This window comes from Melospiza melodia, chromosome 29 (assembly GCF_035770615.1).
Source record: "Melospiza melodia melodia isolate bMelMel2 chromosome 29, bMelMel2.pri, whole genome shotgun sequence".
Lineage (NCBI taxonomy): Eukaryota > Metazoa > Chordata > Aves > Passeriformes > Passerellidae > Melospiza > Melospiza melodia.
Genome location: NC_086222.1, coordinates 6,910,126 through 6,937,648, shown reverse-complemented (window position 1 = coordinate 6,937,648; position 27,523 = coordinate 6,910,126). Strand labels below are relative to the sequence as shown.

The window sequence follows — 27,523 nt, the reverse complement described above, 5'->3', positions numbered from 1 at the left end:
CTGCAGGTGGCCCGGCGATGGGGCAAGAGGAAAAACAAGCCCAAGATGAACTACGAGAAGCTGAGCCGCGGGCTGCGCTACTACTACGACAAGAACATCATCCACAAGACGGCGGGGAAGCGCTACGTGTACCGCTTCGTGTGCGACCTGCAGAGCCTGCTGGGCTACACCCCCGAGGAGCTGCACGCCATGCTCGACGTCAAACCCGACGCTGATGAGTGACAGGGACACGGGGACGGCGCTGTCCCCGCAGGGACGGCCCGCGGGACTTGTTTGGCGGTTCTGTTTTTTGTTGATTTTCGCTGTTCTTCTGCTCGTTTTTTTTTCCGAGGGCCGCTCAGATTCGAGGCTTTGAGGATGTCGGGGGAGAGGGGGGAGGAAGAGGAAAACTTTAGGGAAGGATGGGCTTTTTGTTGATTTCCTGAAAGTTTCAAGACGGGCTTTTCTGGGGGAAAATTCTGAGTTTTGAGAAAGCCAGGAAAATGTAGCTCACTTAAAAAAACCAACAATCCTCCCCACCCTTGGCTGTTTAGAAAAAAATTGCGATGGAATGGATCCCTTTGGTTGCTCACACACAAACTGACAGGTCAGGAATGACAATATTCCTGAGGATTTGAGGAATTTTAAACTTTTTTTCTTTTGGAAAACCAAAATGGGTGAATATTCTTGCTTTGGGGAGGGGCAATATAGGAAAAGACCAAGAACTGTTGTTCTTGTTCCATCACCTTTCTGTCCATTGTCCTCTTTTCTACCAGAGAGAATTTTTCCTAGGAGGGATCAAGACTTTTTTATTTTTTTTTAAAGTTTTATTTTATTAAATTTTGTGCCAGTATTTGTTTTTTTTTTTTTTTTCTAAATAGTCTTAAGCTCTAAGATGGTCTCAGTATTGCAATATTGTGTGTGTTTGTTTCTGTTCTGCCAGCAGAGAGTTTTATCCCAGGGATGAAAAAGAGGAATTAGTTTATGTAGACCCCACTGGAGAAATTGAAATGCTGGGACTGGGATGGGAAGGAAAATGAACTCCAGAGTGGCTCCTGTTGATGCTGGCTGGGGGTGCCACTCCTGTCTCCAGCCCCACACACTGTGCTGATAATGCTGGTTGAAATCCTTGCTTTTTTTAATGTCTGGCTGCACAAATCCTCTCAAAATTTCCATGGAAAATGTCTTTTGGCATTTTCCAAATCACTTCTTTTGCTAAAGGAACACTTTGGTGCTTACAGACATTTTTATTTTTTTTTGGGAGGGGGAAAGGAGAGAAATTCCCATGTTTTCAATGTGGTAAATGGAAAATATGCAAGTTAATTGAGGGGAAAAATCAGGAAAAAGTTCAAAACCCAAGGGGAAATGCTTTTTCCTTCCTGTTTCAAGCAGCTCTGTCTTTATGGCCTTGTGTGGGCACAGCAGAAAGGAAATTGTCCCTGCAAATGGGCTCGTTGTGGCTCCTGGGCTGCTGCTGTCAGGGTGAGGGTGGCACGGAGCACTGGCTCAGTGGCACTGGTGTCACTGGGGGTGGCTGTGGGACCAGGCCAGGGCAGCTGCTCCCTCTGGCCCCCAGACCCTTCCTGCAGCTGGTTCTCTCTGGAGGGGTCACTCCTGCTGCTCCCTGTGCTCCCTGGGATGCTCTGGGCAGGCTGAGGACAAGGTGCCACCACCCTGGGGGCAGTGGTGGGACCTGGAGGGTCAGAGGCTGTTCCAAATCCCAGCACAATCCCAAAGCCAGATCCCTGCAGATTTGGCCTCCCTAGGGAATCTTTCACCCCCCTGGTGTTTGCATTTAAAGGCAGCATTTTGGACTTTACCAAAATCCTTTCTCTGAGTGTCTTGGGGCACAGAGCTCATTCCAGAGGCACTGGGACAGCTCTGGGAGTCGGGGTCAGAGCCTTTCCATAGGGGCTGAGGAGGGATTCCTGCCTGATCCTAAAGGATAGGGTGGCAGGACAGGAATCTGTGTAAAATACCCAGAATATTCAGGCACAAGCACAACCTCCCCCTCACAGGGGCAGAGCTGGAGGGGAGCCCAACCCCAAAGTGATGCCCAGAGGTGCTGGGCTCTCCTTGGCCTCTGGAGCAGGGGGGACCCAGCACCTCTGTATCCTAAAACTGAGCATTTTAGGGAAGATCAGCCCCAGAATTGCTGTGTCCTCACAAAAGGTGGAGTTGGAGGGAAATGGGGAGGCCAGGAGGGAGCTCCTGCCAGGGGGTGGAAGCAGAGGGGGCCCAGGAAGGGAGGGTGTCACACTCAGGTGCTGTGGGTTGTCTGAAGGAGTGATGGGATGGAGGGAAAGGAGGGAAGAGGGGATGGAGGAAGGTGAAGGGAGCCCCGAAGGAGGAAAGGGACTCTGCCCACTGAGAATGGAACTGGGGCTCATCTCCTTGGGCAGGCAGGGAGGAGGAGGATGGAGGCAGCCTGGCCAAGCTGGAGGGAGGAAAGGAGCAGTGGAATATCACGCATGAGACCCCAGAGGTGAGGCTGTGGGACAGGTCCAGCCTGAGGCACAGCTGGGCAGCTGGGCAGGGAGCAGGAGAGCTGTGAGGGCACAGAGGGCACAGGGAGGAGCTGGCAAAGAGCATCCCAGCAGCAGCCAGAGGGGCTTGGGATGTTCAGGGCTGCTGCAAAGTGCCCTGAGCTGGCCCGTCATGGGTCACTTCAATGCCCCTTGCAGCCTTAGAAAGGGACTCCCAGACATCCCAGCTCCTGCCCCTGGCATGGGCCATGCCCCAGGACATCCCTCCTGCTTTGCTTGGATGCTCCAGCTGAAAAAGAAAAGGAATGGGATAAAATTTCCCTCCAAGAGGAGGAATTGCAGGTTTGGCTACAGCCCCACACCCCTGCCAGGCTAAATCCCTCCCCCACTGTGCTTATTCAGAGGTTTCCAAGCTGGGCCTGGGTGTTCCCAGTGATTTTGGGGAGGTGGTTAAAGGTAGGGAAGGGTGAGCCAGGGGAAGCACCTCTGGATTTTTGGAAGAAGCCTCTGGCTGGAGTTTCCCCATCATTTCTCCAGCCCTTTGCCCTCCCAGCTCACAGCCTGTGAACAGTCCCAGACACATCAGCTCCATCATTTCCTATTTTCCTTTGCTTTATTCCTGTTCTAGAGGCCATCCCAGAGATGGGTGCTGTTTATACACTGGAAATGTGCAGATTTCTCTTTTGTTTCTTTTGCTTTGGTTCCTTTTTCCTTCTGGTTTTCACTGCTGGCCTTTGGTGAGGGCTGTGCTGAGCAGGACAAGCTCAACCCAAACTCTCTGAACTCCTTCAAGTCTGTGAAAATTTGGGTAATTCCCATCTGCTGGCCCAGAAGGATGGATCTGAGAGGGGTGATGGAGATCTGCCAGGGCTGGGACTCCCCCTGTGCTTTTCCTCCACACAGGAGTGGATTTGCCCCTTGCAGACACTGTTGGAAACAGGGTCATTTTGTCTTGGTTTGGAATGTCTCAGGTGCCTTGGGTGAGATTTTGGGATATTTTCTGTGTCCTGCTCATTCTCTGCTGTTTCCATGTGGGTTGGTGTTGCCTTGGCCCCTCTGGCAGAGCCTGAGCCTTGCAAACAGCTTTGGGGGCCTTGACAGTTGATATTTGAGAACTCAAAAATAATGGGGAAAACTCCAATAATGATAAAACCACTCAATAATGATAATCCCACCCCAATAATGACAAAACCCACAAGCACTTTCCTGCTGCCAGTCCCTCTCCATCTCCTTGTGGTGACCCTTGGACTCTGGGGTGTGTCCAAGTGGAGATCCATGCCATTCCCACACTCCCACCATCCCCATCCAGATGGGATCCTTCAGGGGGAGAACTAACAGAACAGGGCAACAAATAAAGAGTAATGTAAAATTTCACTTTCTCCTGTCTTCCCAAAGCAACACCTCCTCCAAAAAATGGTCCCAGAAAGCAGCAGTAGATCCAGATGCTGCAGGAAACATCTCCACTTTCTGAGTTTTGAGTTTTTGGAGGGGTTTTCTCCAAGGTTTTAGGATTCAATTGCTGGTTCCTTGTGAAAGCTGGGATGCCTTGGTGTGCTCTGCTCCCTGGTAGGGTCTGTGTAACACCCAGGAGCTGTTGTCTACATTCCAAAGAGGTTTAAATAAAGGATAAATCTATGTATACATATATGTTATAATGGAATATCTCCAGGAATTAACTGCCTCAGTAAAAAAAAAAAAAAAAAAAAAACAACAAAAAAAAAAATCCAAAAATAAGGAAGTCGTTTTTGTTTTCTTTTGGTTTTACACATTTTTTTAAGCTGATAAACTTAGAAGAAGTTAAAAAAAAAAAAGAGATTGTTATATTGTGCTGTTCGACTATTTTCCAACGTGTATTTTCATATAATTTATATTTTTTAAAAGTGGGAAAAAAAAAGTTTAAAAGCGAGATTTAAAAAAAAAAAAAAACAAAAACAAGGAAAAAGCAGGTGCTTTTTTAAAAAACCTGAGCTGAGGTAGCTTAGAGATGTAGCGATGTGTGTGTGTGTCTGTGTGTTGTGTCTGGTCCTGTTTGGTTTTTTTAAAGGATTCAAAAAAAAAAATAAAATCCCTCCTCCATTGAATTCCTAGAGAAGGAGGGGATTGGTTTTGTTTTAATTGCTGATGCTGGCACATCATTTTGCTGGAGAGGTTTTTATATACTGTAGCCTTATTTCATATCGTATTTTAAACCATGTGAAATTAAAAGAAGAATAATTCCTAACCCTTGGTGTCTGTGTGATTATTCCTTGCCTTTCCTCTTTAGATTTGGGGCAGAAAGTGGGAAAACAAAAAATGTAGAAAATCCAGCAATTTCTCTGTTTTCCCCATTATTGAAGTTGGGGTTTTATGGGAAAGAAGGGCCTGGCTGACATCGTGGTGGGGTGATGCTCCCCACGCTCCCTCTCACTTTGGATCCACATCCCAGGCTTCCCAAACCCTCTTTGATCCTAAGCCCTCACTGGGACTGTGGGGTATCTGTGGTTCACCATTCCAAATGAGCTTTGAGAGGGGAATTTTCCTCATCAGGATCTCGGCTGATGGGTATGGCCACCTCTGCAGGTCTGTTCCAGACTGCAATGCAAGATGTTTTCTATTACCATCTGTATGCCAGATTACCTTTGTCAAGAGGGCAGTTTGCCTTATCTCTCTCTTTGAGTGACCACAATCACACCTCCCTGGGGAGGGAACATTGCTGATAACAGCCATTGAATGTCACTGCATGGCTGATAAGAACTACAGCATCCCATTGGGAGATGTGAGCCCAGGGGGAGGAGCCAAGCATTGCTACCCGGATATAATCCAGAGGTTTTTGAGATACCAGCACGGCTTCTCCACTGGATTCCCCAGAGGAACAGCAGCTGCCTCTCCTTTCACTGGACCTTCAGAGGCAGAGACTGCACCTTTCTCCAGGATCCCTGCTCCAGCAGAACCAGCCCTGACACTGCAGGAGGGCTGAGCCACAATTCCAATGGCACTGCTGCCAACAGCCTGACCCACAGGGTGTCAGGTTGGGTTCTGACTCTGTCAGTGTTGTTCTAGTTTACTGCATTGTTTATTTTATCCTTTTATTTTCTTCCCTAGTAAAGAACTGTTGTTTCCTGCTCCCATATTTTTTGCCTGAGAGCCCCTTAATTTAAAATTTATAGCAATTCAGAGGGGTGAGGAGGGTTTGCATTCTCCATTTCAGGGGAGGCTCCTGCCTGCCTTAGCAGACTCCTGTCTTTCCAAACCAAGACAAGGTCCCATGGCCACCAGCAGGAATTTGTGCTGGGAATTCTCTTTCCTTCTGGAGACCTCAGGCTGGGGCTCATGGGGAGGAGAAATCCACCTTGGTCCTCTCCATGTCCTTCACCACTGTGCTTCAGATCCTGGTAAAAAAAGCACCTTTGGATCCATTATGGAATATCCTGGGTTGGAATGGTATCTTGGGTTTGGAGTTTTCCTGTTCTGTTTTGGTGTGCAGCTTTTAGCTTTATATTCAGTGTTACTGGGATCTTCTCACAAGGTGGTGGAGACAAAACAATCCCATTCCAGCTGGAGACTCGAGGACAATCCCTTCAAACTTCAGGCCCAAAGCACAAACAACATGAGAAGAGGAAGGCGGGCAAGCAAGCAAGGAAGAGGAAACTTCATCATCTGAAGCTGTTAAATGGGCAGTAAACTCCTGTGTGCAAATGGACTAAAATCTATAAAAATGGGAGATCTTGTGACCAAGAACTCTCTTGCTCCCATCTTGGAGCCATCTGGGCAGAGCCAGGACTGTGGCTCTGGTGGTGCCTGGATGGTCTCTGGAGGCACCTCAATAAAAATCCACTTTATTCCTCTGAACTCCATCCAGCCTCTGTTCCAGCTCCCTAAGGCATCAGGAAGGAGTCATAAAGACTCCAACTCCCAAGTCTGCACAGGAGTTGGGATGATTTTCCAGGGAACTTTGTGCTGGCTCTGGTGTTTCCTTGTCCTCATCAAGGCAGGAGGAAAACGGTGCTGTGCCCAGCTGGATTGGAGCCTGAGCCTCTGGAAGTGGTGATTAATGAATCCAGCATCTGGGGACATCCGTGGGCCAGGAGCTGATGCTGACCCATAAAATTCTGCGTGAAGGGAAGTTCCCAAGGGACAGCAGTGACGCTGGATTGGCTGAGTCAGCAGGGCTCAGGTCAGAGCATGGCTCAGGAATGTGAGACTGGAACAGTCACCACAACCAGAGGAACAGCGGACACGGCACGGGGGGATGCGGATGCAGGATAAGGAACTCTCTCCGTTTATAACAACAGGGAACAACACCCTGCGGCACGCAAGGATGGGGAATCCTGATGGTCCTCACGGTGTTGCCCGATTGATAAATGACACAAAACTCGGATAAGTTTTGTGGGTGCTTTATTAAGCTTGGGAGCTTGGGGGACTCACGTCCCTAAAACCCGAGCCCCCAAATTCACGTATGGGTGCTTCCCTCTAATACATGCGATTCACAACAAAGTCTCCAAGAAACAGTTCCCCGTTCCCCTTGCCTGGTCACAGACCCCTTGTGATACATTCCTTGGTTCACAAACAAGATCATTAATCCTCTGCTTATCTTATTCTAAGAGCATTGTATGCTGCCTCCAGACAGGTTAGCATTCTTAGTTTCCTGCACTAGTTTAATTATTTATTAAATCCCTAAGACTACCTGCTAGGTTACACACAAAACCCAACACACTTTCAACGGCTACAAAACTACTTTTTAACAAACCAGTTCACACACAACTCACTATAATTAAATATTTTGCTAAATTTAATTTCTTTTCCAACAACGGCAGCCGGGGCACTCCCGAGACAATCCCCGAGCTCGGAGGGGATGGAACCGAAGCGGAGACAGCCCCGGGCCAGCGCCCAGCCCTCTCCATCCATCCATCCATCCATCCATCCATCCATCCATCCATCCATCCATCCATCCCTCATCCATCCCCACATCCATCCATCCATCCATCCATCCATCCATCCATCCATCCATCCATCCATCCATCCATCCATCATCCATCCATCCATCCATCCATCCATCCATCCATCCATCCATCCATCCATCATCCATCCATCCATCCATCCATCCATCCATCCATCCATCCATCCATCCATCCATCATCCATCCATCCATCCATCCATCCATCCATCCATCCATCCATCCATCCATCCATCCATCTATCCATCCATCCCCGCAGCGCGGAGCTCCGGGCGGGACTCGCTGGTCCCGGCTCGGCTTCTGCATCGCAGCCGGAGCGCCGGGGCTCCTGCTCGGCTGTGCTGGGAAAATCAACACCCAGCGGCTCCTTTCGTGTCTTTCCACTCCTTTCTGTTGGTTTCTCGGCTGTTTAGGTGACCTGGAAAGGCTCGGGATGGCCTTGAACAGCCCGTGCTTCAAAGGACGAGAGAAGGCTTCAGATCTTTTCTTGGTCTCGGTGTTTATTAATTGTTTATCTAAAAGATTTTCTCTCGGCCCGACAGAGGTCTGCACAGCAGCCAGCCATGAGCACACTGAGAGCCCCCGGGGCGGTCACCTATCTTTATACCCGAAGTTACGTATACAATATTTATCATTTTTCCCCAATACCTTTTACCCTTATTGACCAGTGCACTTTTAGTAATAACCAATCCCAAAGTGCCAACATCACCACAGAAGATGGAGGCCAAGAAGAAGAAGAAGAAGAAGAAGAAGAAGAGGACACGCCCCAATTCCTCCATCTTACTTCTTTAGACCCCCCCTGTACAGAAATCCTAAACCCTGTGTTTCACACTCTAATTAACTTATCCCTTCACCATTCACCCAGTGAAATCCTCCCATCCTCATACAGGGGTCGTCTCCCGTGCAGGATCAAAGTCCAGCCACCAGACACTTCTGGCAACATTCCAGGACTCCCGAGCCCCCCAAGGGTGGTCTTGGCCACTCTGCACCTCAGTCCTGAGGTGCTGAGATCCCACACTGGGGAGGTGCAAGGAAGTGGTGGAAGAGGAGAAGGATGAATTTCAGGGGACCAAGCAGAGGGATGCAGAGGGAAGGGGGAAGGAGAAGGATGGGGTGCTGAGCAGCAGGGGATGAGCTTGGCTCCTCCTGGGTGAGGGTTTCTGGATGATCTTCATGATCCCTCCCAAGCCCAACCATCCTGTGATTCCCTGTGGGGTGAGCACACCCTTGGACACCTCCTGCTGCTGGATCTGGGCACAGAGAGCACATCACAGCAGGCAATGAGATTTGGGCTGCCAGGAGGCACTGGCACAGCTTTGGAGCCCATTCCCCCTCCAGAATGGAGATTTAGGGCTGCTGGGAGGCATTGGGACACTTCTAGTGCCCATTCCCCCTCCCAAACAGAGATTTGGGCTGCTGGGAGGCACTGGAACATCTCTAGTGCCCGTTCCCCCTGCTGAATGGAGATTTAGGGCTGCTAGGAGGCACTGGGAGGCACTGGGAGGCACTGGGACACCTTTAGCTCCTATTCCCCCTCTAGAACTGAGATTTGGGGCTGCTGGGAGGTACTGGGACACTTTAGGTACCCATTCCCCCTCTCAAATGCAGATTCAGGACTGCTGGGAGGCACTGGGACACCTTTGGAGCCCATTCCCACTCCCAAACACGGATTCAGGGCTGCTTGGAGGCACTGGGACACTTTTGGCACCCACTCCTTGTCCATAATGGAGATTTAGGGCTGCTGGGATGTACTGGGACACTTTTGGTACCCATTCCCCCTCCCAAATGGAGATTTGGGGCTGCTTGGAGGCATTGGGACACTTTTGGCACCCATTCTCTGTCCAGAACTGAGATCTGGGGCTGCTGGGAGGCACTGAGACACATCTGGTGCCCATTCCCCCTCCCAAACAGAGATTTGGGCTGCTGGGAGGTGCTGGGAGGCACTGGGACACCTTTAGCTCCTATTCCCCCTCTAGAACTGAGATTTGGGGCTGCTGGGAGGCACTGGGACACTTTAGGTACCCATTCCCCCTCTCAAATGCAGATTCAGGGCTGCTTGGAGGCACTGGGACACTTTTGGCACCCACTACCTGTCCATAATGGAGATTTAGGGCTGCTGGGATGTACTGGGACACTTTTGGTGCCCATTCCCCCTCCCAAATGGAGATTTGGGGCTGCTTGGAGGCATTGGGACACTTTTGGCACCCATTCTCTCTCCAGAACTGAGATCTGGGGCTGCTGGGAGGCACTGGGACACCTTTGGAGCCCATTCCCTGCCGGGCTGGCCGTGCTGCCGTGGGATGCCAGGGCTGCCCGTCGCAGTCAGCACTTTCCGCTGTTTGCTTTCCTCCCCCGGCTCCCTCCCGCCGAGCTCCGGCCTCTGAACCTCGTCCAACAGCAACTTCGGGCTCTTCCAGCGCCTTTCCCCGCTGCCGGCAGCGCGGCCGCCCCCTGGCCCGGCTTGAAAGGCGCTCCCACAATGAGCCTTTGTGCCACGCTGCTCCCGAGGGCAGCAATCGGGGACCGAGGGACACAGACAAACAGCCTGAGCCGGAGGGCACCGTGGGCAGCCGGGGCCAGGGCTGCTGCCCCGAATTCTGCATGCCGGGGGAAGGGATGCTCCCCAAAATGCGGCATTCCTGGATAGAGAATGGTTTCTGAGTTCATGGGATGCTCCCCAGGATGCTGCACCCCTGGGGTAGGGATGCTCCCCAAAATGTGGCAACCCTGGAAAGAGAATGGTTCCCGAGTTCATGGGATGCTCCCCAGAATTCTACATCCCTGGAGGAGGGATGATTCCCAGAGTGTGGCATTTCTGGGGTAGGGATGATCCCCAAAGTGTGGCATCCCTGGAAAGAGGATGGTTCCCAAGAGTCCCTGGGCTGCTCCCCAGAATTTTGCATCCCTGGGGAAGGGATGCTCCCCAAAGTGTGGCATCCCTGGGAACCCAAGAGTTGGTGGAATGGTCCCCAGAATTCTGCACCCCTGGGGTAGGGATGCTCCCCAGGATTCTGCATCCCTGCAGGAAGGATAGTCCCCAAAGTGCTCACCAAGAATCCCTGCACAGGGCTGTTCCCCAGAGCTCCCTATCCATCAAAGAACAATGGATCCATCAAAAAGTTTAGTAAAATTTTTACTAAACTGCTTCCTAAAATTCTGTACCCCTGGGGTAGGGATGCTCCCCAAAATGTGGCATTCCTGGAAAGAGAATGGTTCCCGAGTTCATGGGATGCTCCCCAGAATTCTGCATCCCTGGAGGAGGGATGATTCCCAGAGTGTGGCATTTTTGGGGTAGGGATGATCCCCAAAATGTGGCATCCCTGGAAAGAGGATTGTTCTCGAGAGTCCCTGAGTTGCTCCCCAGAATTCTGCATCCCTGGGGAAGAGATGCTCCCCAAAGTGTGGCATCTCTGGGAACCCAAGAGTTGGTGGAATGGTCCCCAGAATTCTGCACCCCTGGGGTAGGGCTGCTCCCCAGGATGCTGCATCCCTGCAGGAAGGATGGTCCCCAAAGTGCTCACCAAGAATCCCTGCACAGGGCTGTTCCCCAGAGTTCCCCATCCATCAAAGAACGATGGATGCTTCCTAAAATTCTGCATCCTTGGGGTGAGAATGCTCCCCAAAGGTCTTCGTCCCTGGGGTTAGGATATTCCCACAGCTGATGCATCCCTGGGCAACGACACTCCCCAAAATCCTGCATCTCTGGGGTTGGGATACTCCCCAAAATCCTGCACCCATCAAAGAAGGATGCTCCCTAAAACCTTCATCCCTGGAGTGAGGGTACTCCCCAAAATTCTGCATGCCTGGGGTAGGGTTGCTTCCTGAGATGTTGCACCCCTGGGTGAGAATACTCCCCAAAATTCTGCATCCCTGAGATGAGGATGCTCCCCAGATGCTGCATCCCCCTCGTGCCTTCAGCATCATTTTGGGAAGGCAGGAGGACACTCCCAGCCTGGTCCTGCTGAACTGAGTTCATCTTTTCCTTCAGGCAGGGCTATCTTTCCATGGGGTACATTTCCCAATTTCCCATTTGTAGAAGTCCATCTGAAAATCCTTCATTTTTTGCCTCACAATTGTCATGAGAAAAGACGACCGAAGGGTTAAAACTGCTGAGCCGGTTGGGAAAGAAAGTCTCCTGCTTATCTAGTGTGTTCACAAGTGATGCTTGCAGAACACGCCATGCTGTACTCGAAGGGGGCATGCTGCCCTTTTCTGGACAATTGAACTGGACTTTCTTCCAAACTCCTGACCTGGCTGGACTGAGCTCTGGGGTGGTTCCCCTCTGCTCCATGAGAAGACCCCTCTTGCCTGTCTTCAACCACCGTGACGGACCAACAGAGATGCGAATCCCCTCATCAAGGAACCAAGAACCCCTCTGGCACCCTATTGACACCCCCATGGCACCACCATGGCAACCTCCTTCCAGAGACTGGGAAGCATTCTGCCATGAAAACAATGGACTTCTCCCCTCCATGGAAAGCTAATTTCAGCCACCCTTCCCCCAACCAAGAACAGTATATATATTGGGGTTCGGTCCGACTGCCCTTTGAGATCTCCCCAAGACGTGCACCAGCGAGTTTCGGCGGCGGGACCCCGAAGACATCACGTTTTGGTAGCTATACCCCATTCCCTGACCTCCTTTCCTCCCTTTTTCCTTGTCTTACCCTTCTCTTCCCCAGATCCCTTAACCAAACGCATATTTAGCTGTGGTTATAATCAATAAAATTGCACCTTGTTGATTTGTTACTACAAAACCCCTGTGCCTCGTGTTGGTTATTTTTGCACCCAAAAATCATTCGTCACCCGTTCATTTCGGGCGGACCTTCACACCATTCCCTGAGCTTGTCTCGCCCTTGATGGAGCCAGCAGAGCCTGTCCCTCCTCCTCCATGCTCATTCCTCGACTGCCTCCCCACATCCCCTCTCCTCCATCCCTCCTCCATCCCCTCCCTCCTCCTGGGCTCCTCCCCGGCCTCCTCCGCCCCCTCCTGCCGCTCCAGCCCCGGCACGGTGGGAAAGGCCCGGCAGGAGCGGTGCCGTGGATTTCAGCCCCCATTGATGACATTTCCCAGCTGGAAAGCTCGAGGAGAAGGCAGAGCCATTGGCCTTGGCTTGGGGCAGACCACCGAGGTGCCCAGCACAGACCTCCATGAGCCCCCAGGACTGGGAGGGAGCTGGTGGGACAGGCTGGGAAGGCTGGAGGGGAGAGCAGAGCCTGCTCAGCCCCAGCCCGGCCGGAGGAGGGTTTGTTTTGGAGCAGGGAATCATCCTCTGCAAGAAAAAAAAAAAAATAAAACTAAATTTCCCCACATGGAGATTTTTCTTCGGGGTTTTTATGTTTTTCCCCTTCCCTGTCCTGGTTGTTCCTGCAAAATTCCCATTGCTGTCCTTGTGCTGGCGGCTCTGCTCCAGGGGGGACAATCCTCTGCTGAATGAACCCAGAAAGCCAAACAGGGGATGTGGCAGCAGGAAAAGGCTTTGCTCCCTGTCTGAGGGGCACGAGGAGCTGGCAGGGATCCCCCAGTGCAGGTCTGGGGTTCAGGATCTGTGACTTGGGGAGCTCTTGGCAAGTTTGGCCTCTTGCACCATCTTTGCCTCAGTTTCCCCAAGTGCAATCCCAGATCCCAAACCTTCCCAGCCTGCCTGAAACACTGGGGTGAACATTGTTTGGGAGTGGGATGGGATGGGATGGATTGGATGGGATGGGATGGGATGGATGGGATGGGATGGATGGGATGGGATGGATGGGATGGGGTGGGATGGGATGGATGGGATGGGATGGATGGGATGGGATGGGATGGGATGGGATGGGATGGGATGGGATGGGATGGGATGGGATGGGATGGGATGGGGTGGGGTGGGATGGGATGGGATGGGATGGGGTGGGGTGGGATGGGATGGGATGGGATGGGACAGGATGGAATAGCTGCTCCTTCCAGCCCCACCACCACTGTGATGTTTCATTTTCCAATCCCCTGAATCCTCAGCCAGGACCAACCCAGCACAGCAGAACAAACCCATTGCCCCATTGCTGCCACCTTTCCCCACCTGTATCCCGGACATTTCCCAGGAAAGTGGGATGGGCGACACTGGGGGATGTTATTTGGGGTTTCCCTGGAGACACCACACCCCAAACCTGGGAGCTGGGACCATCAGGATCCTGTGGGAAGCCTGGTGGGATGCCCTGCCCAGAGAGCTCAGGCTTTGGGCTGTGAGCAGCCCTTGCAAGGGGTTCTGTGCTCCCAAACACCTCCCAAAGCTTCCCTAGGAACATGGAGAACATTAACACAGAGGATCTAAAGTGAACCTGGGACATTTTGGACTTTAATGATGTGCAAAAGCTCTGCAGAGCCCCATCCAGCTGGATCCCTCCTGCTCCTCTGGGTCAGGACTCTGGCAATGGGGTTGGTGACAGTGGCAGCACCTTGGGGACAGTAAAGGAGGCCCCATGTCCCCATCCTGTGCCCCAAACCCGGGATAAGGTGACCCTTTGGGGCCTGACTGAAGGTGTTTGCAGCTCCCAGCTCCCTGCCAGCTCCTCTTTCCAAGCCCCTCCAAGCTCTTCCCTTCAGCACTGCCCACTCTGGCCAAGTGGAAATTCCTCCTTGGAGGAGAACTCCCCATAAATCACTGGGATCTGCATCACCATGCTGGGTTTTCAACACAAAATCCCCCCCAAAAATAGCAAATGGGGGAAATCTCACTCTCAGCACGCAGCTGGCACAGCCCCGGTTTGGCTTCTCCCTCCCCATGAAACCCAGCCCTGTCCCAGTGCTGGCACAGGGTGAGATGGGTGTTTATTTTTCTCTTTCCCCTTTTCTGGATCCAGGGGTTGTTCCTGGGAGGTCCCACTTTCATGGCAGAGCCAATTCCTGATGATAAAAATAGAAGGCAGAGGCTTCCTGCCAGCAAGGGAAGGAGGAGAAAGGGGAAGAAATGCCAAATAAATGAATAAACGTGACAGAGTGGCACTCACAGAGCTGCAGGAGGATTCGAGGATCCAAGAAACTTCTGGCTGGGTGGGATCAACACAGGAAAAGGGATCAAATGGAGAGATTTTGTCACCACACAGGGGAAAACCCCTTTGCTGGTGTGCAGCCATGGATTTATTCCCTTCAGAGTGAACCCAAACCCTCCAGCCCTTTCCCAGCTGCAGTTGGAAATCTCTGCCCTGCTGACCTCTTCAAGGGCTGTGCCAAGTGTTGGTCTGGCATGTGCCAAAGGGTGTGGATCCCTCAGCGCCCACCCAGCGTTATTATTGTTATTATTATTATTATTATTATTATTATTATTATTATTATTATTATTATTATTATTATTATTATTATTATTATTATTATTATTATTATCATCATCATCATCATCATCATCATTATCATTATCATTATTATCAATATTATCATTATTATCATTATTATTATTATTGTTATTTATCCCATTATCCCAGGTTCTCTAACCCCCTCCAGCCCAGCCTTGGTCACTTCCCAGGGCTTAATGTGTACATTAAATGATGTGATTTATTACATAAACATAATTTAAATATTTAAATTTAAATTTTAAAATTATTTATTTATTTATTATTAATTATGAATTGTCTATCCCATTATCCCACGTTCTCCAACCCCCTCCAGCCCAGCCCAGGTCACTTCCAGGGGTTTAATGTGTCATTAAATTATGTAATTTATCACATAAATACATTTTAAATATTTAAATGTAAATTTAAAAAAGAAAAATAATAATTTTTATTATTAATTTATTGATTTAATATTAATGATACAATTATCTATCCCATTATCCCAGGTTCTCCTACCCCCTCCAGCCCAGCCCAGGTCACTTCCAGGGGTTTAATGTGTACATTAAAATATGTGATTTATCACATAAACATAATTTTAATATTTAAATGTAAATGTAAATGTAAATAATAATAATAACAATAATAATAATAATAATAATAGTAATAGTGATGATGATGATGATGATGATGATGATGATGATGATGATGATGATGATGATGATGTAATTATTTATCCCATTATCCCAGGTTCTCCAACCCCCTCCAGCCTGGCCTTGCTCACTTCCAGGGGTTTAATGTGTACATTAAATTATGTGATTTATCACATAAACTTAATTTTAATATTTAAATGTAAATGTAAATGTAAATGTAAATGTAAATGTAAATGTAAATAATAATAATAATAATAATAATAATAATAATAATAATAATAATAATAATAATAATAATAATAATAGTGGTGATGATGATGATGATGATGATGATGATGATGATGATGATGATGATGATGATGATGTAATTATTTATCCCATTATCCCAGCTTCTCCAACCCCCTCCGGCCTGGCCTTGCTCACTTCCAGGGGTTTAATGTGTACACATCCTTATCTCCCCAGTAAAACAGGGATAATAACCAAAAAAATGGTGCCTGGTCTCACAGCTCTGCCAATACAATTGTGATTTTGGGGTGAAAATCAGGGGATGTGAACCGGGAGCAGCAGGAGCATCCCAGAGCTGGGAGAGCTTTTGGGCTCCAACTGCACCAATATTTACAGCCCAAGTGGAAGAGCTGCAAAATTGGCAGCAGTTCAGGAGAGAACGAGGAAAATTACTGGAATGAGGCTCTGGGAGCTCCACTTCTCTCCCTGTGTGTTGGGAAGGATTTATCCCTTTCACAATGAGGAAAGGAAATGCGGCCATGAAGGGTTGGGAGGCAAAAACTGGTCAGTGAGCAAATACAGAGTGCAATGAGGAAGGTGTTAATTGGTGAGGTTCATTAAGCTCTGGAAGGGTTTGCTCAGGAATGCTGTGGCTTATTTAGAGTCTGGGGCTCGTTTTTGCTCCTCACCCCCCAAACATGTTCTGCATTCCTTGCAGCAGGACACAGCAGCTCCTTGCAGGGACCCCATCTGGATGCCAAGGCTGAGGTGCTGACAACAAACCTGGGATTTTCACACAGGTTTTGGGAGAGTTTCTGCAACTGAACCTTATTTTGAGCAGGAAATGGACATCAGTGCCAATGGCAAATCCATCCTGGAGTGCTGTGTGAGCTTGGGAGTCCAACATCAGAAGTGGAGCTGCTGGGGTGAGTCCAGAGAGGCCCCAGAGCTGCTCAGGGCTGGAGCCAGGCTGGGAGAGCTGGGGGTGCTCACCTGGAGAGGAGAAGGCTCCAGGGAGAGCTCAGAGCCCTTCCAGGGCCTGAAGGGGCTCCAGGAGAGCTGGAGAGGGACTGGGGACAAGGGATGGAGGGACAGGACACAGGGAATGGCTCCCACTGCCAGAGGGCAGGGCTGGATGGGATATTGGGAATTGGGAATTGTTCCCTGTGAGGGTGGGCAGGCCCTGGCACAGGGTGCCCAGAGCAGCTGTGGCTGCCCCTGGATCCCTGGCAGTGCCCAAGGCCAGGCTGGATGGGTTTTGGAGCAGCCTGGGACAGGGGAAGGTCCCACTGGAACAAGCTGAACTTTAAGGTCCCTTCCAACCCAAAACACTCTGATCCCACAATCCCTCCCTAATCCCAGGATTACCACCTTGTAGCAGTAGCAAAATGGGATTTTGCACATTCCCCTTTCCAACCACCTCGTGCTGCCCCAACCCAACCCAAAGCTGGTGCCCATCCCCAAAACGTCCCAACCTGAACGCAGAATTCCCGTCACAAGCAGGAAGAGCTGGATCTGCCTTTGCCTGGTCACGGTGAATCATCCATGGTGGGGCTGTGCCAGCTGCTTGCTCAGCCACCAGCAATGAGAGAAAAACTCCAGACAAACACAACAACTCAACAAAAATCTGTCTGCAGTTCCTCTCAGGAAGAGCCACTCTGTACACACAGGAAAACACGACGCTCTTTCTGTAGGAGCATTCCTGGTATCAGCCCAGGGATCTGTGCAGCCTTTCTTGAGAAAATTAGCAACCAGGAATGTACAATTCTGACTGGGATGGTTTATGGAAATGACAAACAGAAACAGGACAAATCCAGGTTTGGTGTGTGGATTTAGAAATCCCAGCAGCTGCAGCTCTGGATTCCCCCTCTGTGAGCTTTGGGATTGTGGGAGAGGGGGAAACGAGCACAGGCTGCTCCCAGGAGTGGCACATTTATTGAAATTGGTTTAATAAACAATTTGGGTTGTGATTCGAACTTGTTGAATTACACAAGAAAAGCTGAGAGGAGTCACTTGGGGAGTGGTTTGTGCCTGCCCAGGGTTTGCACAGATCTGCAGGTGAGCATCCCTGCCCGGTGTGGAGATGGAGATGATCCCTTGGAGACAGGGGCTGGATTAGCTCAGGGATCTGCCTGCAAGAAGAATTTGAAGGATCTCACCCCAAATTGTCCTCCAGAGCTGTGTGTTGAGATGAGCCACATCCCTCCCTCTGGAGAGCACATCCCTCCCTCTGGAGAGCACTTTCCACCCTCTGGAGCACACCTCTCCCTCTGGAGAGCCCATCCCTCCCTTTGGAGAGCCCATCCCTCCCTCTGGACCACCCATCTCCCTCTGGAGAGGCCATCCCACCCAGTGTCCCAGCCCTGCTGACAATTTTCTCAGACATTCCTTCTCAGCCTGGCCGCTCCTCATCTGGGGTTGCTGTGACTCCAGAAATAAACACAGGAGGTTCTGCTGGGGGATAAAAATGTTGTGTGGTTTTCCCTGCCCGACTTTTGTGTGCTCAGCTTCCAGATGCTCCAGAAGGGTCGGCGCTAGGACAGCAGTAGGGACGTAGCCTGGGAAAAGCAGGGTTAAAGGCAGCCAGTGGGGTCCCAGAATTCCATGCCTGATGTTAGGAGCAGGAGCTGATGGAGCTGTGGAGAGGGAGAGTGGGCTTGGCAAAGTGAAGGTGCAATGGGAAAGAATTCTGGTGTTCCATGTGCTTTCCTTGTGGATGATGAAGATTTTTCTGCAAAAGTGGATTTGTTCCAAAAGCACCAAATCAGGATCACAGAATCACAGAATTACAGAATCACAGAATAATGAGGTTGGAAGAGCCATCTAAGATCATCGGGTCCAACCTGTGCCCTAACACCTCCACTAGACTGTAGCACCAAGTGCCATGTCCAGTCTGTTTTAAACACATCTCCCTGGGAAGAGTGTTCCAGTACTTTATTATTCCTTTGGTGAAATTTTTTTTTCTAATATCCAACCTATTCCTTCCCTGATGTAGCTTGAGACTGTGTCACATCCTGAGGAGACCAGAAGTGCTGACAAACATAAGCTCAGTTTGTCTTCCCTGTTTTCCTAATAAAACACCGGGAGTTGTTGGAGACAGCTCAGTTCCTGATTCTTTCCTTGTCATGCTCTAGTGACACAGACAGGCCCAACCCTGGCATGTCCTGGTCTGTGCTGGACAAACCCTGTCCAGGAGCTCCATCTCACCCATGTGCAGCCACCAAAACCACCAGCATGGTCTCTGACTGGATCCTGAGGCCCCAGCACTGGGATGGGATGGGATGGGATGGGATGGGATGGGATGGGATGGGATGGGATGGGATGGGATGGGATGGGATGGGATGGGATGGGATGGGATGGATGGGATGGATCCTGGGGGACTCCAGATGAGAAGTCCCGTGGTGTCTTCCTGGGGATGGAATCGCAGCCTCCAGCAGATGCCATTTTGGCAACATCCCTTGGAAATCCAGACCAAGAGATCTCCTTGGGAAAAGCAAAGTCTGGAGTAGGAAAGCTGGGGCCCAATGAGTGGGACTCCAGCACAGGGCCTCTGAGCTAGGAAGATCCCAGCCTGCGAGCAGGGCTAACCCAATCCAGATTTCCGTAGGAAATAACTCCAGGACACTTCCACCACAAACTATGCACTGCTGCTGCTGCTTGGATGAGTCCCTGCTCCGTCAGCCGAGCTATTTTTTCCCCATCCTCCCTTCCAAGCATTGTTCAAGGCCGCAGCCAGCAGAGTGCCCTGGGAGAGAACTTTCCCAGCACTTTCCCTGTCCCGGGAAGGACGCGGCGGGAAGCAGACAGAGGTCTCGCCGAAGGCAGCGGGAAGCACACACACGGGGGTGTGGGGATATTCAGGAATGTGGTTCTGAGGAGGGAATGCCAGCTCCTCGTCCCCATCAGCAGAGGGACAAAGCTGGGATCCCGTTGGTTGCTCAGCTCTGCACACAGGAGTGTGGGCTGTGCTGGGAAGCCAAAGCCTGGCTTGGGAGAGCCAATATCCACGTGCATTCCAGGAACGAGGAGGAACATGAGGGACTGTGACCTCCAGCAGGGCTGAACAGGCCAAGGCAGCCCCAGCTTGTTCTCCTGTTGCCAGCCGGATGCTGGGAGCCGTGGAATGTGTGCCCCGGAGTGCCACGGCTCTGGCAGCTCCTTGGAGAACTGAGCTGACACACAAAAGGAAAGCCTGAAAAAAATCTTCCTGGAAAAGGCAGTAATCCCTCAAGACAGGTAAATCAGGGATTCCTGATAAACTCTTTGTAAAAATGTCTGCCTTCCATAGAAATTCTGGAACTGGCATTACAAAAGAGGGGAAGGAATCAGCACAGAAACACAAATTGTGTGGGAGTAGAGGGGAAGAGTTTGGCTTTGAGCTGAAAAAATCAATTTTCTGGGAGTGGAGAGACATCAAATAAAATCAAAACATGTTTTGATCAGCTCTCAAAAAAATTCCAGGATCTTTTTTTCCCAAAGGAGTCTGTAACCCAAGAAACTTTAGGAGTGTGGGAAGAGGCACCCAGAGGGAGGGAAGAATGGATGGAAAAATGGATGGATGGATGGATGGATGGATGGATGGATGGATGGATGGATGGATGGATGGATGGATGGATGGATGGATGGATGGAGGATGGATGATGGATGGATGGATGGATGGATGATGGATGGATGGATGATGGATGGATGGATGGATGGATGGATGGATGGATGGATGGATGGATGATGGATGGATGGATGGATGGATGGATGGATGATGGATGGATGATTGATGGATGAGAGATGGATGATGGATGATGGATGGATGGATGGATGGATGATGGATGGATGGATGGATGGATGATGGATGGATGGATGGATGGATGGATGGATGGATGGATGGATGGATGATGGATGGATGGATGATGGATGGATGGATGGATGGATGGATGGATGGATGGATGGATGGATGGATGGATGGATGATGGATGGATGATGGATGGATGAGAGATGGATGATGGATGATGGATGGATGGATGGATGGATGGATGGATGGATGGATGGATGGAGGATGGATGATGGATGGATGTGGGGATGGATGGATGGATGTGGGGATGGATGGATGGATGGATGGATGATGGATGGATGGATGGATGGATGATGGATGATGGATGGATGGATGATGGATGGATGGATGGATGGATGGATGATGGATGGATGGATGGATGGATGGATGGATGGATGGATGGATGGATGGATGGATGGATGGATGATGGATGGATGAGAGATGGATGATGGATGATGGATGGATGGATGGATGGATGGATGGATGGATGGATGGATGGATGGATGGATGGATGGATGGATGATGGATGATGGGTTCATCTCTCTGGGAAGAAGGAGGTGACCCAGCCAACCTGACAAGGTTTTGTGGTGCAGGGCATTGCCAGTGATGTCTACCAAGGCTTTGGAGACGCCTGGGAGAGATGGGATGGATGGATCCATCTGTCTGGGTAGGGAGAGGAGATTCAAAAAACCTGACCAGGCCTTGCTGGGGCAGGGCAAGGCCATCAACACATCCCAAATAAATCCATGCACTTCCATGGCCACCTTGTTTTTCTGGACAAGGAGCAATCCTTTTCCCAGGATCTGCAAAGGCCAATCCCATGGGATTTGAAGGCATTTTAGAGTTTTCCCCACAGGTCCAGGCTGGCTGGGATGAGGGTAGCAGGAATGAACTCCCTGAGCACCCCTTGGCCCCTCAGCTGCAGCTGCCTTGGCCTGGAGCCCAGGAAAGGATTTATAGGGACAAGAGCAAAGGATAAATTTCACCTCCGGATTGCTGACAGCTGGAGCTACCTGGAAGAGAGAACTTCCTTTTTAATGTGCTGTTATTGGAACATCTGCTGGAGAAGGAGTTTGGGGAGCATGGGCATTTCCTCCTGGGGTTGACCCAATGAATCCAGCATTGGGAAAACCATGAGCACAAGCAGGGTAACTGTGGGAGTGCCTCTAAGGTGCCTTTAGCAAGGGTGGTGGAGAGTTCAGCCTTCCCAGGGGAGATTTGGCAAGGATTGTCCAGCATTGCTTTCATCCCAGCTTTCCTGATTCCTCCTGAAATCCCCCATCCCCCAGGATGTGGGAGCAGCCAGCTGTGGTCTGTGGGAACGAAGGAAAGCAAATGAAAGTACAAGGAATAAAGTTGTATTTAGTGATGCCTTTCCCAGGATGGGATTGAAGTTAGCTGGGAATTGCTGGGAAAAGTTGGGTGAGGAAGAGGATGGTCCTGGTGGAGGCTTCCTGGTCATTTCCAGTATTTATGGGCATACAGGGAGAAAGGAGAATGCTCTGATCCACTTTGCCATCACAACCCTCTCACCACCAGCCCTCCTCATATCCCAGCAGTGGCTTTCCCACAGAAGAACCCAGGATCTGAGCATGGAGAAATCCTCAGCAGAGAGCAGGGAAACTGGGATCTGAGCAGGGAGAAATCCTCAGCAGAAAGCAGGGAAAAATCCTCAGCAGAGAGCAAGAAAACTGGGATCTGAGCTGGCAGAAATCCTTGGCAGAGAGCGGGGAAAATGAGAATCTGAGCATGGAGAAATCCTCAGCAGAGAGCAGGGAAACTGGGATCTGAGCAGGGAGAAATCCTCAGCAGGGAGAGGGGAAACTGGGATCTGAGCAGGGAGAAATTCTCAGCAGAAAGCAGAGAAAAATCCTCAGCAGAGAGCAAGAAAACTGGGATCTGAGCTGGCAGAAATCCTCAGCAGAGAGCAGGGAAAATGAGAATCTGAGCATGGAGAAATCCTCAGCAGAGAGCAGGGAAAACTGGGATCTGAGCATGGAGAAATCCTCAGCAGGGAGAGGGGAAACTGGGATCTGAGCAGGGAAAAATCCTCAGCAGAGAGCAAGAAAACTGGGATCTGAGCTGGCAGAAATCCTTGGCAGAGAGCAGGGAAAATGAGAATCTGAGCAGGGAGAAATCCTCAGCAGAGAGCAGGCAAAACTGGGATCTGAGCAGGGAGAAATCCTCAGCAGAGAGCAGGGAAACTGGGATCTGAGCAGGGAGAAATCCTCAGCAGAGAGCAGGGAAACTGGGATCTGAGCAGGGAGAAATCCTCAGCAGAGAGCAGGGAAACTGGGATCTGAGCAGGGAGAAATCCTCAGCAGGAAGAGGGGGAACTGGGATCTGAGCAGGAAGAAATCCTCAGCAGAGAGCAGGGAAATTGGGATCTGAGCAGGGAGAAATCCTCAGCAGGGAGAGGGGAAACTGGGATCTGAGCATGGAGAAATCCTCAGCAGGGAGAGGAGAAACTGGGATCTGAGCAGGGAAAAATCCTCAGCAGAGAGCAGGGAAAACTGGGATCTGAGCAGGGAGAATTCCTCAGCAGAGAGCTGAGATCTGAAAAGAAAACTTGGATCTGAGCTGGCAGAAATCCTTGGCAGAGAGCAGGGAAAATGAGAATCTGAGCATGGAGAAATCCTCAGCAGAGAGCAGGCAAAACTGGGATCTGAGCATGGAGAAATCCTCAGCAGAGAGCAGGGAAACTGGGATCTGAGCAGGGAGAAATCCTCAGCAGGGAGAGGGGAAACTGGGATCTGAGCAGGGAGAATTCCTCAGCAGAGAGAAGGGAAAGCAGGGGTGCCCTGCCCTGCTCCCATCCTCCTGCAGAGCAGCTCCCAAGCTCCTGCTGGAAAGGTGACCCTGGCTGCCCCGCAGGAATGAAGGGGTTCACCAGAGCTGGTACCAAAATTCCCCAAATCCCTGAGCAGCGTGGAAGGCCTGGGTTGTGAGCGTGGTCCCTGGCATTAATCACTGTAATGGAAACCAGAGCTGGCTCTGGGCCCACGCAGTCCAGGCAGCCCCTGCCGAGGCGTTGGGAAATTCACAGGCTGAGAACGGGCAGCAGGAGAAATTCCAGGCAGGGCTTTGATTTTTATTTTTTTTTTTTTTATAAATTAAGTGGAATTTCAAAACTGGATAAACATAAAGGGAGTAAAAAATAAAAACAGCAACAGCAAAATCGTCAGCGAGCTGCTGGGCCTGAAACTCCCTCCTCTTCCTCTTCTCCCACCCTCTTCACCTCCCTGGATTCCAATTCCCACTCCCTGCACAAAGTTCAGCTGGGATGGTGGGAGCAGGGAGGAAGGACCATGGGGAAGAGAAAAGGACAGGAGGGACAGAGCTGGGAGTAACTGGGACAGGGAAAGGCGTCCCTGCCCATGGGACTGGAGAAGCTTTAAGGTCCCTTCCCACCCAAATCCTTCTGGAATTCCATGATTCCATGAAAAGCCTCTTCTGATCCACCTGAGGAGGAGTTTCATGCCCTGGGGACCAAGGGGCATGGGCGGTGTGAGAACCACAGCATCCTACAAGCCCTCAGTGACTCACACTGGGATTTTAGGCTGGCCTTGGTCACCTTAGAGGTCTTTTCCAATGGAAGTAATTCCATGATTCTGTGATTTCAGGTGCTGCTGCTGGGCAATAAACATCTCACCCCAACCCCTTGGTCAGGAGAAGCAGAGATGTCACCCAGGGTGACAGGATTGTTTCTAAACCCTGCCTTCTGACCCTTCTCCATCCCTGGGCACCTCACATTTGGATTTTTCCACTTCTCAGGTGGGATGAGCTCAGGTAAAGATTGCTGCAAGTGAATGGATCACAGGAAAACTAGGAGAGAAGGATCCCTGAAACGCTTAATGAGCCTTGACTTAATTATCTCCTCTCCCCACTCTCTAGGAATTGGTTGGAAGATGATGGGGAGAGAAATCTCTCCAGAATTTTATTGGGTGATGCCAAAACGTGAAAGAATTTTTTTTCAAATCAGTGTCCAGAATCATTTGGAGTCACTGGGATGTTTGGGAGCATCAGGGCATGACATCCAAACAAAGAAAATTGCAATCAGGAAAAAAATCCACTCCAGCTCCCCCATCCTCCCTCCTGCAGCTTTTTCCCACCAGAAGAAACTTGGATGTTTTATAGAACTGTTTAATAATGTGATGACAATCCCAGCCCCTGCTGCAGCCTCAGGCTGGTCCCTGGGGGATTCTGAGCTCCAACCAGCTCCAAAACCCCTGGTCCTTCCTCCTGGAGGAGATTTCCCTCCAGTAGAGTTTTCCATAGAGGAGAGGGGGAATTTTCCCTTTTTCTTTACATTCTTGCTGCTGGGACATCACACGTGGGGGTGGCACATGGAAATGTCACTTTAAACACTGGAATTTTTGTTAAACTCATCTGGGCAGCAAGTTTTAGCATGTCCCAAAGATAAACAGGGAAACTGAGGCACACAGTGCTGTATTCCCAGTGATGCTCCTGGGGAAAAAGGCAAGAGGGATTGCCCCTCCTTTTTATTTTTGCTGTCACCCTCTCTTTCCCAAGAATACAACAAAAAGAAGCTGGAAATCTTCTGTTTAATCAGAGCTTCATTCTTGAAGCTGCCCTGGAAGCAGAACTTGGTGTGTTTGCCTTATCCCAGCACCCAGAGCCTCCCCAGGGTCGGGGCTGTGTTTATCTGGGATCTGACAGAAATGTGGGGCAAAGCCCAGCAGCTTCTGCCCACGCATGGCAGCGCTGAAAGGCTCCTCCATCCCAGATGGATGCAATTAGGGGCAGGCAGCAGAGAAAATATTCCACAGGTGCTGTGGGACCTTCATGGAAACTTCAGACGCTGCTTTTCCCAGAGCTCCCCATCCCACTGTCCTGAATTATGGCTGTTTTCCCATGTGTGCAACCCAGCCTGCGGGTTTAGGAAACACTTGGAAACACTTGGATGGTGCTGGAGGAGATTTTTATCTTTTTTCCCCTTCTCTCTTCTGCTGCTTTTCCCAATTTTATGCCCAGCTCCCTCCCAAAAAGGTTTTCTTCGATTCCCCTCAGTTTTCACAGGTTTGATCCCAGATGTGCAGCCAAGCACCTCCCTCACTACCCTGAATTCCTTTCTCTGGCACCTCTCTCCCCTCATAACTTTGAAATAAGCCTTTTTTTTGCCCCATTTATCCTACATGGATAAAAAATGCCAAGTTTTTGCAAGGAAAGCACCACAGGGAGGCTCTGGTCACTGCTGGCCGTGAGAACTGGGGCTTTCAGGAGGCAGTTTTTGACTGGTTTATTTGATTTATTTTCCTTCAGTGGATGCAAAGTGAGTGGGGCAGCCTTGCTCCATGTGGAGAGCATCCCACGTGTCCATGGGCAGCAGCTTTGATTTTGGCCAGGGTTGTGTGAAAACTTGCATGAAATTCCCTGTCTCGTTCCCAGGACATGAAGGGGAGGGCAAAATCTAACCCTGCTCTGTTCCCCCACCTTAAAAATGATACCAATAATAACTTCTCAATGTTTTTTGCTTTTTTTTTTTTTTTTTGGCAGAAGGGATCTCCATGTTGAGATCCAGGGCTCAGAGCTGAACAGCACCATGGAAAGAATGGAAGGATTGGAAGGATGGGGAAAATAATAGCAAAAAAAGGTGGAGACAGATTTTTTTCATGGCCATGCACACAGCGCAGCAAATTCCCAATTTTTGCAGGGGCAGGAGGAGCCAGTATTGCGCCAGCAGTTTTTTGTCCCTGCCAGTGTTTTTAGCAGCTCTCTGCAGTCACTGTGTCCTGGTGAGGACACTGGTGACAATGCCCCATGCCCGGGGTCACCTCCTGAGGGCAGGGCCACACTGGGAGCTCTGTTTGCCATCTGCTGCTGCTCTCTGTGCCCTCGGGGTCAGCAGCACTGCTCCCCTTTCACCCAGGAGCGGGGACAGCAGCAGCCTCCCCTCCATTCCCCACGAGGAGCTCTGGGGTCAGGATGGGCTCCAGCCCTCACGGGAGGTCACACATTTGGTGCCCTTTTTGACCCTTTGATCCCAAAAAGAGCAGCTCTGCCCGTCAGGGAGGGATCACCACTCCAGTGCATGGCTGAGCCTCGTGGAATCCACCCTTCCTCCAGGAATTTGGGGTCCAGCAGCCAAATTTATGCCGAGTGTGGAGATGCTGGGCTGCAGCACAAGCTCAGCTCTGTAGAAGCCTCCAGAGAGTCTCCACAGCAGCTTCCAGAAGCCTGTGGGGAACTCTGTGACTCTTCCCTGCTAAATGGAGGGTTTGGTGCCCAGTCAAAGTGATCAGCTCTCCTCATTCCAATAAAATTACTGAGAGGTGATGCAATCTGGTCCTCAAAGATGTAAAGATGTAAAGCCCAAAGGGATTTGGGCTGGAGATTCAGCAGCAGCAAAGTTCATGGCCTGGGAGCTTTGGGGTTTTTACATGAAACCACCCCAAAATGTCAGGAAAATGTTTTCCCTCCCATCCATTGTGTGGATTTCACCTCCTGCCTTATTGAGCACCCCCAGGTGAGGACAGTCAGGTCCCTGTGGGCACCTCCAGGCTGGGGCAGGAGGATGGAGCATCCCTGGGAAATCCAGCACGTGGTTTTAATTCTCCTCCTGCTCCAGAGAGAAAAGGAAGCCCAGGAGATTTATGGGCTCCCTGTTCTTCCTGCAGGTTTATAAATAGCCTTTCTCAGGTGCTGGGCACATGGGGGCCTTGGGGGAATGCCGAGAGGGATCAAAGCAGCCCTGGGTCCCTCCTCCTCTCCCCTCTCCACGTGTCTGATCCCTGCTCCACTTCCAAAGGGCCACAGAAACCTCTCTGCTCCACACTGGGGATTCACTGGGGTGGTTTTTCTGCCTGAAATCCCCAAATGAGTCCCCTCTGGAGCAGCAGGACTCCCCCTGGCTTGGAGGGTTGCCCTGGGAAGTTCAGGGTATCTCAGTGCTGTGGGGGAGAGGGAGAAGCTCCAGGAGCCCCCAGGAGGGGACCCCACCTCACACTACTAAAAGGGTCTCTGGGTAGAAGCAGAGCAGCATTGGAATTACAAATAAAGCAAAATATATAAAAAATAAACCCAAGGAAGCTGATTCCACAACATCATTGCACAGAAGTAGGTCAATAACTCTGTCCATAACTTTGGGGTTTAGAATTAATTTTCACTTGAA

The 27,523-nt window shown here is 50.5% G+C and overlaps 1 protein-coding gene across 1 annotated transcript in view; it reads left to right on the top strand.

Annotated features, from left to right (window-relative positions):
- ETS1 (ETS proto-oncogene 1, transcription factor) overlaps nucleotides 1-4,686 on the top strand; it is a 53,247-nt gene extending 48,561 nt beyond the window's left edge. The window contains exon 8 of the mRNA XM_063178619.1: nucleotides 7-4,686. Within this exon, the coding sequence (XP_063034689.1) occupies nucleotides 7-222 (216 nt within the window). The 3' untranslated portion in view covers nucleotides 223-4,686. The remainder of the gene's footprint in view (nucleotides 1-6) is intronic.
- The last annotated feature ends 22,837 nt before the right edge of the window (nucleotides 4,687-27,523 follow it).